This window comes from Abrus precatorius, unplaced genomic scaffold (genome assembly GCF_003935025.1).
Source record: "Abrus precatorius isolate BTA unplaced genomic scaffold, Abrus_2018 Scaffold9, whole genome shotgun sequence".
NCBI classification, from domain to species: Eukaryota; Viridiplantae; Streptophyta; class Magnoliopsida; order Fabales; family Fabaceae; genus Abrus; species Abrus precatorius.
The window spans coordinates 5,761,527-5,776,779 of NW_020874439.1; the positions used below are offsets into that span (position 1 = coordinate 5,761,527).

Sequence of the window (15,253 nt, forward strand, 5' to 3'; positions counted from 1 at the left end):
ACTAGTCATTTCATAAAATAATTATAAAAGATTATCATTAAATATCAAAGTTATCTTTAGTCAAAGTACCGCTATACGCTCTTTCAATGACTTAAAATTTTTAATAATTGAGTCAAAACTAAAGCTTGTTGCAATATCCTCTTCGATATAGACTACCATACTCAGATGCAGTCTTTGTTGTGCCTCCTTAATCATCAAGTCAGTTATCAAACTTTGTTTTATTTCTCGATTAATCATCCATATTATAAATGCAACCAAAACAATTATAAATGTTCATCTAAAATCCTAAACATAAAACTCCAAACATAAAACAAAAATCATACATTCGTATGACAACGAGAGCAAAAACAACATCACCAAGTCAATTCAAAGAGAGAGGATTTGTGAGCGCGGGAAAGGGTAGGCAACATCGGAGTTGAGAAAGACAACTTCTGTTTCATGTTTTTGGAAAAGAGGGGTTTCTAAGGCTTCTTAGAGGGGGCTTTGGCAATAGTGGATGTTCAAATTGATTTCAATCAATGATATTGGGAGAGACGGATTTTGAGCGCAGGGAAGGGCTTCTGTTTCACGTTTTTGGTAGAGAGGGGTTTCTGAGCGCGAAGGTTAAATATGTATTTGGGGTTGATAAAACTTTTTTTAATATTTACCTGGGGTTTTCTTAACCGTCGTTAATTAACTACGATTATAATAGCAAACCGTGTAAAATATTAAATTTAACTACAATTATTTAAACTGCGGGTAAAATTCAAACTTAACAATGGTTATATAAACCGTGGAAAAAAAATCTTGGTAAAAATTAATAATTCTAGTAGTGACTATATGCTAAAAAGTCAGCTTCCATCTTATTTCTCAATCTAGTCTTGATTATTTTTATTGGGAAAAAAGATCTTTTTGTTGTAGCTGTAGAAACTGGAAAAGTTATGATAAGACGGAGTAATTTATCAATCAAGTAGTAAACTTCTGACTTTTTTGTTGTGGCCAAACATGTACACAACTCTTGCATTGTTGATAAATTCTTCAAATTTGAATCTTGACGAGCATCAACAATGAAATGCTCAAGTTGAAAATGCAAATTAATCTTTTCTTACTCATTGAAATCCATGGGATACTATTTATCTACAAGAGTACAAATGTTTTCAATATTAAAAGCTTTATAAGCATCCTTAGGAATCAATGCTAAGCTTAGAGTTAATAACTCCATTGGTTGGTCATTAAATCTACAATTCAACTCTTGTAATTGCCTACCAATTGTAATAAAGAATATTTCAACTCTCAAATAATGCTTCACTGAAATTTCAAATTCATTATATGTAACTCTAGAAATCTTTGAGAGTTGTTTCTCATTTTCTTCAATTCTTGGATTCTCAGGAAATTTCTCAAGTTCACTTGACATACAATTTGTATTTTTTCAAATCTTTCTCACAAGCTTTTCTCTTGAAAAAAGAATCAATTCTTTGACACTTTATCATACTTTTTCTAATATAAATTTATCACTTGTATAGAAAAGAAAAAAATTATCTTCACAGTTATCACAATGCAAAACATTGAAATAAATAGATTTTAAAAGAATTAATAAATGGATAAGTTATATTTTTGAAATGTGACTCTAAATAAAAAAATTGGTATCATTGAGCAAAATTTTAATTTTAATAAAATAAAATTATATGATATATGTTATTCGTCAAAATCTCCTATTTTAGCTTAGAAATGTGATAAAAATCATAATCAAAGCTTGTTTTTGTCATAATACATTCTTTTTAGGTTTACTATATTTAGTATTAGAAAAATGTTTAACATAAAAAAAAGAAGAGACGCAAAAAAAATGCAGAACATCAATTTTATACAAATATTTCATTCCACAGTTTTAAAAAAATTTAATTTTTTATGAGGGTTATCAATAATCAAGTTCAATGTAATTCACCTGTGAGTAGAAATGTTAACAACTTAACATTGAGCTTGAAAGAAAAACTGGATAGAAGAATGAATATTATGAAACCCAAAAGTGGATAACTGTGTTTTAGAACAATAACTTTTAGGAGAAATAAAGTTCTATCACATAACTACTATTCTTGAAATAAAAAAATATGTGAAAGAAGTTTATTTTTGGAAAGAGAATGAAATTTGAATTTCAAACTTTCTAACAAATAATAATATAATAATATAAATATAATTTAAAAATATATGAAAGTATATATAAAAAAATTGAGAAAAGTTTGGGGTAGCCATACGCAAGATCCGCCCCTGCTTATGATAAATTTTTTAATATAAAATTTCTAAGTAAAAAAGCATTAAATAATGGCTCTTAATAATTAGCATAGTTAAATTATTGATTCTCTCTCAATCAAAGGTGAAATAAGATCCCAAATTCTCGATCTAGACAACAAATTAATGAAGATAATTAAAGAATCAAAATCCCATAACAATAATGAAGCCAAATTGAGCCCACCACTGCATTAAACCTGTAAAGCACGAGACAAAAACACCTTTACCATATTCCTATAGTAAACTAAACCATGTGCTAGTGAGCTCCACCAAAACCATTATTATCAACTTTCATTACACAATAATATATTAAAATTCACACACTCTCCTTCCTAAGTTTCTATTCCCACCCCATTTCAGAATCGATCAACACCATCCACACATCAAAACGTTTTCAGATTCCAATACTAGTAGAGCCATGTCCTACCCCATCAAAACGGTCGTCGTTTTGGTCCAAGAAAACCGTTCCTTCGACCACATATTGGGTTGGATGAAGTCCCTTAACCCGGAAATTGACGGAGTCACCGGTTCAGAGTCAAACCCGGTTTCAGCAGCCGACCCCAGCTCGAACCGGATTCACTTTGGGGACCGGTCTGTTTTCGTCGAACCGGACCCAGGCCACACGGTTGAGGACGTCTATGAGCAAGTATTCGGAGAGCCGTGGACCGAAGCCTCGCCAGCGGTGGCGCCGCCAACAATGGAAGGCTTCGCTCTAAATTCCGTGAAGCAAAAGAAGGGGTCCACGGCGGAAACGGTTATGAATGGGTTCAAACCGGATTTGTTACCGGTTTACCGAGAGTTAGTTAAGGAGTTCGCAGTTTGTGATCGTTGGTTTTCTTCAGTTCCCGGTCCAACCCAACCGAACCGGCTTTACGTGCATGCTGCGACGTCGTATGGGTTGACCACTCAGGACACAAAGAAACTAATTGGGGGTTTGCCGCAGAAGACTATTTTCGATTCATTGGACGAAAATGGGTTCAGCTTTGGAATATATTATCAATCCGCACCAGCTACACTTTTTTATAGGTAAGTCACTTGCCAATTACCATTGTCTTTTACTTCTTGGTTTTTATTAATAATAATGATAAGAACGTTGTTTTTAATTTTTAAAATACAATAAATAATTAATTATGCTTTTTTTATTTTTTTTATTTAAATTGGCAACTCAAGACAATGACTTGAAAGATGAAAATGGTTGTTGTTGATGGCAAAATATCTCTCGTGTTATTAATATGAAATAGATATGTTAACAAAAATATTATTTTTATTAAATAAAAACTCATCAGAGGATTTTTGTGTGTGAGAAGAGGGGTAGGAGAAATGAGATTTCAAATCCTCTGGAGTTGTTTTTCAAATTACGTTAATCCTAATCCTTATAATAAATTTGTTTCATAAAGTATTATACACAACTGTGCTATTAGTGGAAATTGTCATATTTTAAATGGCTATTTAATTATATGTTGGCTTAAAAACGTCTCCTTACCTGACTAATTAGGTAGTTTATCATCCTACTACCTAGAGACGTGCCCATTATTATGCTGAGAAATGATACTCCTTGATTGTCAAGTTAGTCAAGTTGGAGTGACCAATTTTAGCAAAAATGCCAAGAGAGTAAAATACTGATTGATACATGTGGAGTTTTTGAGCTTTTTGTCGATTAGGGTTTATTGATTATTGGTTTTGGTTGAATTAAATTATGTAAAATACTTAGACATTTTAGAAAAATTTTAAATCTTAGAAGCATGAACTACTTATCTAAATAAATAATATAAACCCAAACTCAAACCTCTAAAAAAAATTATGATTACTATCTTTTGTATATGTTTATGTCTTGCACATACATATTAATCCATTGAGCACTTTCAGAAATCTTAGGAAACTGAAATACGTAGACAACTTTCATCAATTCGATTTAAAGTTCAAGAAGCACTGTGAAGAAGGGAAACTGCCAAACTACGTGGTGATTGAACAAAGATATTTTGACTTGTTATCACAACCGGGGAATGATGATCACCCATCTCATGATGTGGCAGAAGGACAAAAATTTGTGAAAGAAGTGTATGAAGCACTAAGAGCTTGTCCACAATGGAATGAAATCTTGTTTGTGATTACATATGATGAACATGGTGGCTTTTATGATCACGTGCCAACTCCTGTGACTGGAGTACCAAGACCAGATGACGTGGCAGGTCCTGAACCATTCAAGTTTCAGTTTGATAGACTTGGTGTAAGGGTTCCCACCATCATTATTTCTCCATGGATTCAGCCAGGCAAAGGTATCATTACATTTACATATATATAGTTGGTTTCCTCTTAATGATGTCTCAAAAAAAAAAGATGAAGGTTTTGGAAGAGTAAATAATGATTATTTATTTCATAAACTAATGACTAGTTTTACTATTTACTATTTACTAACTAGTAACTGTGTATTGTATTATAATGATTATTTATAGTGTTGCACGAACCTTCTGGGCCATTCCCAACATCACAGTATGAGCACTCATCAATACCAGCAACTGTTAAGAAAATATTCAATCTACCTCAGTTTTTGACAAAGCGTGATGCATGGGCTGGAACACTCGAGGGACTCTTAACTCTTAGCACCCCGAGAACTGATTGCCCAGGTGAAATCTCTATCTTATTCTCTTTCCTTTTTCTTTCTACTGTTATTGATTTCAGGAATTAAAATGTCTTATCCAGAACTGATCACTCAAAGAAAAGCACTTTAAAATGTTATTTACATTCTCTTTCATAATTTTTGTATTTTTTTAATAAATTTTAATAAATATGTTAAATAAGGTGTATTATGAGAAAGTTGTTCTACTCCTGTAACAAATAATTACATTACATACGTAGATTTAAAAAAATCTTTCTTTTTGACAATTTCTATTACCAATTTTCAGTGAAACTACCCGAACCTATCAAACTTCGAGAATCTGAGGCTAAAGAAGAAGCGGAATTGAGTGAATTTCAGGAGGAATTGGTATATATGGCAGCAACTCTAAATGGGGATCATGGCAAGCCGATATACCCCAACAAGCTAAGAGAGAACTTAACTGTTTCGGAGGCACTTAAATACTGCGAGGGTGCATTAGGAACATTCTTGAATGAGTGTGAGAAAGCAAAGCAAAGTAGAATTGATGGATCTGAAATTGTCCATTGTGCTAGACCACATATCCCAATACAACCCAAAACATTCTTGCACAAGCTATTGTCTTGTATTATCTGTGATTGATGATTAAATTATACACTTTTTAAGCATAATGTCTACCCAAATAATAATGAAGCTTGTGTTTGTCTCGTTAGAAGGGGTGTCAGGAGTCGTTCAAGGATTAGAGCTATGCAATGCCACTGTGAAATTTTTAAATAGATGTAAATTTGCAATATAATGTGTAAATTAGAAGGTTTACTATTCATTGCCCCACTGAAACTACTAGCTTATGCCCATTTGAAGCTGCTTTGAGAATCGAAAGTTGCTTTCTCATGTTGAAGTTGACCATTAAATGAAAGAAATAAAATAAATTGTAAAACAAACACATCATTCACATTGCATTTTGCTATAATAGTAGATGTTTTGGAGGAAAAAAGAAAGATGAAGCAGAAGTAGATAATCAGGTTTTTAAGGAATTATTTGGAAGGACTAAAGAGAGGGAAAGCAAAATTTTAACTTTAAATTAAAAAAATCTATTATTTATGATGGTAAATAAATTATTAATGCATTAAATTTATATTAATCTATCATTTTATATTTTATTTCAAAAAATTATAAACTTAAAATATTTTTATTTAAAATAAGAATTTTATCCACTTTCATTTTCTTCAAAACACCCCTTCTTCTCAAATAAAAGAAAGTAAAAGATTGAGTGTGATTAATAGTATTGAATGATGTCATCTTTAAATTTCCTAGGTACTATTATTGTATTTAAATAAGAATGCATCTAATTGGGAATACTTTGCATTAGCATTTTCGAAGGTCATGCTCCAATTTCAACTATTAAATTCGTTATTTGTGTACTTAACTTCTTTCTACACAGCAATTCTAATAATATAATAACGAATTAAAAAAGACCATGTCACTAATATTTTTGTACCAAAAAATTTGTAACACTTCGCAATATCATTCTTCATATAATGCTATCAAATAAATGGCGATGTACATGGATCGAAGCACTATGGTAATTTATTGGAAGACCAGTCAGCGGGAGTGTACTGCCTCGAATAGTTCTTGCCATTTCTTAGTTTCATTTCCAGGACCTTCACCCTAAAATATATATAAACAAATTATATAAATATTTTCCAGCATTTGATTTACATGTGAAACACAAACTTAACAGCAACAAATAGAAGTAACTAAATTATGTGAAGCATGATAAACTGTTTATTCATCAAGCACATTACTTTTAGGTGACACATTTTCCATTGCTTTAAGGCTGAAAATTCACAAACTAGGAAATTCAAGGCATCAAACTATCAGGTCTTTTCAGCTATCTGCCTAGCATTCACAATCAAGGAGATTCTATCAAGTGTTTATGATCTCACACACGTAACACATTCATGTATAATACCAAATTTGCCACTTAAAATTTACCTCAACAGAGTTAACTTCATATACTTGGTTTTCAGTGACTTCTAGATCTAATGCCTGTATGCAAGCTTCAGCAACCACAATTCTGCTGGCCTCTCCCACTAATTTATCTCCTGAAAGCCCATTGCCAAATTTCTAAACTTTAAAGAAAAACACTAGCAAAGTGTACAAATGAATCATATTAATAAACAAGTATCTATCTATTATGCTAAGGGAAACTTATCCCAAATGTAGAGACAATAATTAAACATGGAAAAGAAAACCATATTCACACAAACATTTTATGCATAACTGCCCATGTAATTAATGGGTAGTAGATACACAGTGCTAACAAGTGTAACGACTAACGAACATGTTAAATGATGCGTTAGATTATATATATGGCTGTAGAATAAGAAATAATGGTTTGTTTTTCCTTTTCTGCCATATACAAGTCAACTCACATCATACACAGTGCTAATAATGACTGATAATTTTAGCCTGCATTGACTTACCCTTAGTCTGACCTGATCCAATACCTTTCCAGTATCCCCATACAAGCCTCACAAATCCACTGCTACTATTCCTTTTTTCCTTTTCAAAAACTCTCCTCTTAATGTATTATCCATCAGCAAATATCACCCAGTCCCCGCCTGCTAAAATGAAAAACTACAAGTTCACAAAGATCATTGTTAATGGTCAAGAACACAGTGCTCTGTATGTGCTTGAATTCACACCATAGAATGCCTGCAATGGTTCTGTGTGCTTCCCTGCTACATTGGCATTTAAGTTGTGTTTTTCAACTGAAGGGTAAGTACATCCTAATGTACTAACCAACAATTTCACAGTTTCTTAGCAGCACTTGATCACCATTAGCTTCATCATAGCCACTAATGGTCACTTTGTTTCCTTCTCTTTGCTCTCCAACAAACCAAATCATAGTCTTGATGCCTCAATGGCTTGTCAGAGGTAAACAATCTTGCATCTACCCAGCTACCTCTGTCATAAGATGTCTATCCCCTTACTCAAATTGAAACACTGTTTTCCTAGAGGATTATGTTACGGTTCCAAAGTTTGTCTCAAAGGGTCTTTGATAAGGTCGCAAGCATTGGGGCCCAATTACCACATAGCTAGGAAGGGAAAATTCTTGGGCCTATAGCATCAAAAAAGCCCAATTTTGCAAGACCTAAGAGGAATAAGCAAAAACCCCAGTGGCTAAATGACTATGAGTAGTTTTTGAGTTTTTGAGTCTGAAGTTAATATTTGAAATTTACTATTCTTCCAATTTTTATTGATATATTTTTGTTGTTTGTTATCCACGTGGCATTAGATTCGTTTTGTTTGTAACTAATTCACACTATATGTGTTGCGAGTGGAATGAAAAAAAAAAGGCAAAGAGTTAATTCCAATTTTATTTCTCTAGGAGATCACCCTTGCTCGAAAAGAGCGTTTTCTCTTCTCAGTCTTGCACATGATGATGGGTAGCAGAAAGCTATGTAGGAGAATAGGATGGATCTGAATAAAAATTCTGTGATGCATCTACCCATTTAGTTTCGTTTGACAAAGACATACATGCCATAGGTTGTAAGTGCATTATTTTCAATCAAAATTAAACATTATAGATGAGTTGCTAGATTGAAGTGTTGGATTGGTTGCTAAATGCCATTATCCTCAGAACTATTCTGTTAATTGTTAGGATGCCATATTTTATTTACAAGAGAGAGAGTTTGTGAAGTTCTAACCCCAATACATACATGTAGCATGCGCAAGGGTTACAGAATTGTGATAATTATAAACTCTCAAACAAACATAACTAAGCAACTAACTATTAAAGTACCACATCAGCTGCGGATATGGCTAAATAGGATCCTATAAAAACTAAAACAATCCTCACCTACTAGCTAACTTTTAGGGTTGAATTAGGCTTAACGCCCAAATTCAACATGGTATCAAAGCCCATCTTAGATCCAATATTGGGCTACCCTTGACTAAAAACAACTTGGCCCCACAGATTTTCCAAGTGTAATTAACCTAGTCCTGCGGTTTCCCTAGTGCCACCTACCCAGCTCTGCATTTCCAATGCAATATTTAAAAAAAAATAAAAATCAGTCCTACAATTTTTGACCTGAGATGTCCAATCTTTATCATGAGGGGATGTGTTTTTTAAGTCCTACAACTACAAATATGGTCATATAGATAAATAAAAGTTTATAAAGGCTAAAACAATCCTCAACTTACGAGATAACTTTTAGAGTTGGGTTAGGCTTAAAGCCCAAATTCAACAATAACTAATGGGTATCTATCACAAGACCATCATACAGTTATGCATCTAACTAAGGAAATTCAACTGCAGTTCAGGCTCCTGCTTCATTAGACAAAGAGTGGTGGGAACCCTATTTCCCTTTTGTCTATGAAACAAGCTACATTGCCTAGCAAATCACCTTATTGGTTTGCTAGACTATATTCGCACATACAATTGGTATAGCTTGGTAATCTGCTTAGGTGAAAATTGCTTAGGAAATTGGCAACAAAAAGGGAAATAAATGCTTTCATTGTACAATAGTTATAAATGAACATTATTCATATACCTTGACCTATAAGGACTGCTCGTCGTTGTCCAGCTGTTGCTTTGAGCAAAGTATTGAGATCATACGATGTGTAAGGTCCATCTGTCAACCTTCCAGCTCTAAAATGCATTTAAATATGCCATATGAGGAGACTTCAAGATTTAAGACCCACATACTCCAAGTCAAAAGTCCTCAACTTCTCTGTTCATCAAGTATCAACACCACCAAGTATGAAACATGCTAGAATTTCACCTTACCTGATTATGGTAAATGGAAGGCCAGAACTCCTAAGAAAATCCTCACCCATCTTCTTATATTTTAGGACACCAAATAGGTTCATAATACTACAAGAAAAAACAACATTAAAAACACCATCAGAAAAAATTTGGAGCATAAACGCAACTAAGTATATCATTGATCACCTAGAGTTTATTGCCTGATGTCTAATGATCCTTTTTTCCAAAAACCAAATAATAGATATTTTAATAAAGTAGGTACTAATGAAGACCATGAATGAGTATATAAAATGAAGATGCAGTGAGGATAATATGTATTAGAGGAATGCTAGGAACATACTCTCAATTGCTAAAATGTATTGAAAATTACAAAAGTATGAGAAAGAATCATTAAATTAGGATTGAAAATCATTACATTAAGAGTGAGACCCACATTCTTTTACAATTTTTAATAAATTTTAGCCAATTACTAAGAGACTATTAGAAAAAGAGTTATAAAATGTGTTGTTCGCATTTTTCACATGTATTATTGACATCTCACAGTTTGAACTGTTACTAACAGTTGTCCCAAAAGAAAGCTGCTACGAAAGGATGAATATGGGAATGATGCAGAATTGTAGACAGAGAAATAAGGGTACTAGACTTGTTTTATGTACTTGACTTGCTTAAGGGTTCCAACAACACAAGGTACAGAACAAAATATTGAGGATTTCATATAGGATGTGAGGTGAGAAAAAACGTTTTTTAAATTCCCATCTAGTGCTAAAGACCAATCTTGTGTTAGGTCCTAGCAGATGGAGGTAAAGCCTCAAATCAATTCCCTTCCCAAAGGCGACATCAGCTATTAATGGTCTACTACAAAGGTACAAATTCTTTGGGGGGTGGGGGTGGAGAGTAAAAGGAAGGGCCCACCTAAGGCTTAATGCAGAGTTCTTATTTAGCACATTTAGGAATTCCTCTAATGTTGTTCCCTCCCTCTCCTGCAGGTCATCAGTCAATTTGTACTTTTTGCAAAAACAAAATTGAGAATGTAAGTCTTGGTAATGTGTAACGATCACTGGGCCTATATCCCTCATTGACTCTGATGGGCCAACAAATACTGTTGAGAACAATTCCACACATCGCCCCATTACCTCTCCCTCAAATGAATCTCCCTTGCTGATAGAGGAAAGGCCTAACTGACTACATGACGTGCCAGAATAGCCGTAAGAAGGGAAAATCTGTTATGAAGAAATGATTGAGGGAATCTTATTACCTCTCTCTATTATTTTGTATTTTGTCTTTTTCTTTTGAGGCGGTGTAATCATTTGTGCTTATATAGCACTGATTGTTATGGAAAAGGAGACAAGAATTATTCCAAAGTTACTTTTCTCTCTGATTTCCTCTACTTTCTGAATTAAATATTCTTCTTTTCTCCTGCCAGTACCTTTCATAATGACTAGGATAAGTTAGACAATTTCAATTACCTAAGTTTAGAGCACAGTAGTATGTATACACAATGATACCAATTCTAGAATCAAGAATAGCCAACAGAAAACTAGCAATTGAATTAAAATAATAAAATGACCATCAGTTAATTTCAAATTTTTAGCGAGTTTTCATCTAATGTTACTTGATTTTTGAAAGAAAAAAAGTCTTTATATCAAGGACAACTTAAACTAATTTTTTAAAGTTTAGACTAATATCTCATTAAGATTTTATAAAGACCATAGTCTGAATTACCAGTAAAGAAAAGCTTTCTTGCAAGCCAAATGATGATACTATAAAAGTCACAGCCAAGTTTGTTAATTAAGAACAAAATATGAGGTATTCTTACCTCCATGGCAACTCATTGAACTTGGTCACACCTATTGATGACACAAGAACAACTCTCTTCACTGAGGGAGGCAATGCAGATACTAGATTCTTTACTCCCACCCAATCTTCAAATTAAATATTTATAGTCAATATCAAAATCCAAATATTTACAGGTGCTTGAAATGCTGATGAATTCTATGTTGTAGGCAACTTTGAATAGAAGGCATTAGCATTACTATTATGTTTAGATTTTCCACATTCGATTCAATCTTCACCTAACTAATCTTCTATTTCATTATAGTTATGACATCAAATGCAGCAACATATGCACAACATGATTCTTACCAACCCTTTCTGGTGTATTATCATCATCCCACCGCTTTGAAGGAAAAGCTGTCGTTCCTGTGCAGCAAATCACGTGTGTGACACCCTATAAAGCAAGTAATAAGAAGCAAAGAGAACATAAGAAACATAAATTATGTCCTACATTTTCTTTTCTGATGAAATGACTCATCAAAATAAAAATTATTCAGATCACCCTTGTATTATTCAGTAAAATACTCCGAAGAGTTTACCTCAAATATGAATGGATCCAAATCCTCTTGCTTCCTTGTGTCTCCTTTGAATACCTATTATGTTCAAAATCAGAAGCTCTATATGACTAGAAAATAAATTAAGAATTGATGAATAATCAAATTGACCCACAAAGCTTGTTATTTCACAGGGGAACTTTTAAAGCAATTAAATTTGCACTTCAACTGCTCACTAAAGAGTAGATGATAAACCTGCAGTTTCTTCTTATCATGTTCACCAAACAGTTCTGTGGCTTTCTCAGGATCTCTAAGTATCAAGCGTGACTTAACATTCCGTTGAAGCAGTGATGCTACCACCAGCTGCCCTGAATAGTAAGTATAAGGGAACTGCTTCACAAACTTCCCCAATCAAACTATTGCCGTGAATATGTATGCATTTCCACATTTTACATTTCTAATCTGAATGCTAAAATAAAATTAAAAAAGGGATCCCAAAGGCATACAAATACATAATGAGGGAAGGTTATACAAATAACACAAATCACTACTATACTCATGTTTATTTAGTTGTGGTATATCAATTAGTTATAGAGTAAACCCTCAACTTCGCCTTCAAAGATTGAGAATTACCATATTAGTCCTTCAAAGATTTTATCATCAAATTGGTCATTTACATATCTAAATATCACTATATTCATCCTTACATAAGTCTAAAAGGTGAAACAAAATGATGAATATGGTAACTATTTGTATTTTTGAGGAACTAATTTAATGAAAAATTTTTAAGGAGTAATAACACTTAATCTTTAAGGGGTTTGTTTGATAAAAAATCTTTTAAAGGACAATTGTCTAAATCAGACCAAGAAGAGGGTTTATTGATAAGTTGAAAAATACTTATTAATTGCTAGTTCAATATTTGGTAAACTTCAAAACGTTTTGTGATATACAATACTTGAGTTATCAAACACCTATTATTAATAAATTATATTGAATAAACTTTTAATCACTTGTGATAAAATCAGTAAACAATAAATATTTCTCTTGAAACATCTTGCAGTGATTTTTTTTTTCTTTTAAATAAGCTTGTCTGTAAAATAAACATAGAAATTTAAAAAAATTTAAATCACAATTTACTCCCACTTACAACTCCACCAGCAGTGGTAAAAGAAAACATAATTACACTTGCATCCTTTATATTTAACGCTAACTAAACTAATATTCTTTGTAATTGAAAAATTACAGCTACTTCCTTTAATTAGTATACTATTATTACACATTAACCCTTATTGTATTTAAGAATTTTATATATACCTATTAGTAGGTATATAGAATTTTATGTACAAGCCAAACACAAACTATCCTTGAAATATACAAGACGACTACAACATAATGTACGTCCAAAAATACATTGATATATAATTGTAAATATAATTACAGTTTTTTTTAATGTATGTCCAAAAATACACAATAAGAACTTATATATAGTAATTTTTTATTGAAAAACAGAGAATACAGTATATTGATAATATTAAATATGTAAATTTTGACGAAAAAATATTATTTATTAATTTATAATTTTATGTCCTAAACACATTAAAATCTCCATATAATTAATACGAACTAGAAATAAGGTCATAAAATCAGTCCATAGAAAACAAATAAAGCTTAAAATATTTTGGTCTATGTAATTTTGGCAGATTTTAATTTAATTTCTTATTTATTTTTAAATTTTTCGTCCCTACTTTGTCAAAATTCAACAATTTTTATCCACAGCGACGATTTGATTCAATAAAAATTTACACGCAGCATAAAACATTGACAGGTGAAAATCTCTTATAAAACCGCATTGTCGTTGATAGTGCATCGTTAAGGACCCAAAGCTTTGAAATTTGAAAAGACAGAGACTAAAATTTAAAAGAAAAACAGAGACTAAAATTTAATATTCACAAAAAATTAGAAACTTAAAACATATTTGAATTTGAGGAAACAACAAAACACGGGAAAAAAGGAAGATGAAAAGAATTAGTACCAACGCCACCAGAGCCACCAACAACAAGGACGAGTTTGGAGGATGATGGGGTGCTTTGGGTATCGTTCTTCAACTCTGAACTCTGAGTTTGATTCACTTCCTCGTTGGTTGAAACAGCTCTTGCATAAACACACTTTGAATACTTACTAGAATTCCCTCTCCAATACAGGGAAACCCTGTTTGGGATATTAGTGAAGGAGAAAACTTGGCGCTGAGAAAGAGAGTTATGCTGTTGTTGGGTGAAAGCCAAAGGGAGTGTAAGTGTGGCAGTTGAAGAAGCCATGAAACAGTAACAGCTACCTCTGCAGCGTTCAACAAGCCCACCAATTTAGTCACCACATGTTTTTCTTTTCTATTTTTGTAATAAATGAAGACCTCAGAATTCAGAAGTATGTTTTGTCGTGCTGCCACGTTTCCCGCTGTTGCTATGTTTCTCTTTGATTTTTGTGTTTGGATGAATAGCTTTTTTTAATGAAGACGCTGTTGCCAAAAATTAAGTCTATAACTAGTCTCTTAAAATTTATAGTTATAACTAGTGGCTTATAAATTATTTAAAATGTTAAAAGTTATGTCAGAAAAAAAATGAGTTAATTTTCAAAAAGTTAAATGTTATTTGAAATCACTTTTCTAATAAACTAGCTTTAAAAAATTATTGATGAACAGTATTAGTAGTTTGTTGACAAAAAATTATAAAAAAATAGTTAAATAAATTATAAATTTGTGCTGGGAAACAGACCCTAAATGATCATAATTTTTATAAAATTAACTTTAATAGAAAAATTATTTAAAATAAATTAGTTAATATTTTACTTTTTTATTTAATTACTTCTTTCTTATTTAGTGTTTAAAGAGAGAAAAAAATTTAAAATATAATTTATTAAAATTTATTATTTTTTTTACTAATTTACATTTTTTTTATAAATAGGATGTTTTTTATTCTTGAACTATTCAAGTTGTATAAATATTTCTTTTCTATACATCAAGTATTTTTTATTAAAAAGTAATATAGTTTAAGTTCGGTAAAACTATTATGTACAGTAATTTTTTTAGAATATTTGATATAATTATATTTACTTGAATATAAAATTATATGGTAAAATGGAACAACTTTTATTATTTTATTTATGTATTTAGTAGTATTTTATGTTAGTAAAAGAATATTAATAGAAATTAATAATTAATATTATCTCAAATTTTTGTGGGAATACATAAATTTTTTTTTGAAGATAAAGAAATAAAAAATTATATTTAATTACAATAATAAT

The 15,253-nt window shown here is 31.8% G+C and overlaps 2 protein-coding genes across 5 annotated transcripts; one reads left to right on the forward strand and one right to left on the reverse strand.

Annotated features, from left to right (window-relative positions):
* Window positions 1–518: 518 nt before the first annotated feature.
* LOC113850657 (non-specific phospholipase C3-like) lies at window positions 519–5,600 on the forward strand. The gene is made up of 5 exons (XM_027481229.1): window positions 519–586; window positions 2,623–3,288; window positions 4,129–4,538; window positions 4,716–4,886; window positions 5,166–5,600. The coding sequence occupies exons 1-5, from the start codon at window positions 519–521 to the stop codon at window positions 5,495–5,497; spliced, it is 1,647 nt and encodes a 548-aa protein (XP_027337030.1). The 3' UTR covers window positions 5,498–5,600.
* Window positions 5,601–6,191: 591 nt separating this feature from the next.
* LOC113849145 (uncharacterized protein At2g37660, chloroplastic) lies at window positions 6,192–14,427 on the reverse strand. Of its 4 annotated transcripts, XR_003502073.1 has the most exons (10): window positions 13,989–14,319; window positions 12,212–12,324; window positions 12,002–12,055; window positions 11,772–11,856; window positions 11,446–11,551; window positions 9,651–9,737; window positions 9,415–9,512; window positions 7,342–7,479; window positions 6,851–6,960; window positions 6,511–6,523 (listed from the first exon to the last, which is right to left on the reverse strand). XR_003502073.1 is itself a non-coding variant. In XM_027478821.1 (9 exons), exons 1-9 carry the CDS (start codon window positions 14,269–14,271, stop codon window positions 6,458–6,460), a joined length of 1,002 nt encoding a protein of 333 aa, XP_027334622.1. In that variant the 5' UTR covers window positions 14,272–14,427; the 3' UTR covers window positions 6,192–6,457. The 4 variants fall into 4 exon arrangements, 2 of the variants coding, with proteins under 2 accessions (XP_027334622.1, XP_027334623.1); XM_027478821.1 differs by lacking the exon at window positions 7,342–7,479 and having other exon boundaries at window positions 6,192–6,523; window positions 13,989–14,427; XM_027478822.1 differs by lacking the exons at window positions 6,511–6,523; window positions 7,342–7,479 and adding an exon at window positions 6,551–6,692.
* Between the last annotated feature and the right edge of the window lie 826 nt (window positions 14,428–15,253).

What these genes read in the sequence shown, in the direction of transcription:
- LOC113850657 (XM_027481229.1), top strand. Translation starts at nt 519, where the DNA reads ATGATATTGGGAGAGACGGATTTTGAGCGCAGGGAAGGGCTTCTGTTT. An exon ending in ATGGATTCAGCCAGGCAAAG is followed by an intron (nt 4,539 to 4,715) that starts GTATCATTACAT and finishes GATTATTTATAG; the next exon opens with TGTTGCACGAACCTTCTGGG. An exon ending in CCCGAGAACTGATTGCCCAG is followed by an intron (nt 4,887 to 5,165) that starts GTGAAATCTCTA and finishes ACCAATTTTCAG; the next exon opens with TGAAACTACCCGAACCTATC.
- LOC113849145 (XM_027478821.1), bottom strand. Translation starts at nt 14,271, where the DNA reads ATGGCTTCTTCAACTGCCACACTTACACTCCCTTTGGCTTTCACCCAA. An exon ending in ATGATAAGAAGAAACTGCAG is followed by an intron (nt 12,056 to 12,211) that starts GTTTATCATCTA and finishes TGAACATAATAG; the next exon opens with GTATTCAAAGGAGACACAAG. An exon ending in CTTCCATTTACCATAATCAG is followed by an intron (nt 9,513 to 9,650) that starts GTAAGGTGAAAT and finishes AATGCATTTTAG; the next exon opens with AGCTGGAAGGTTGACAGATG.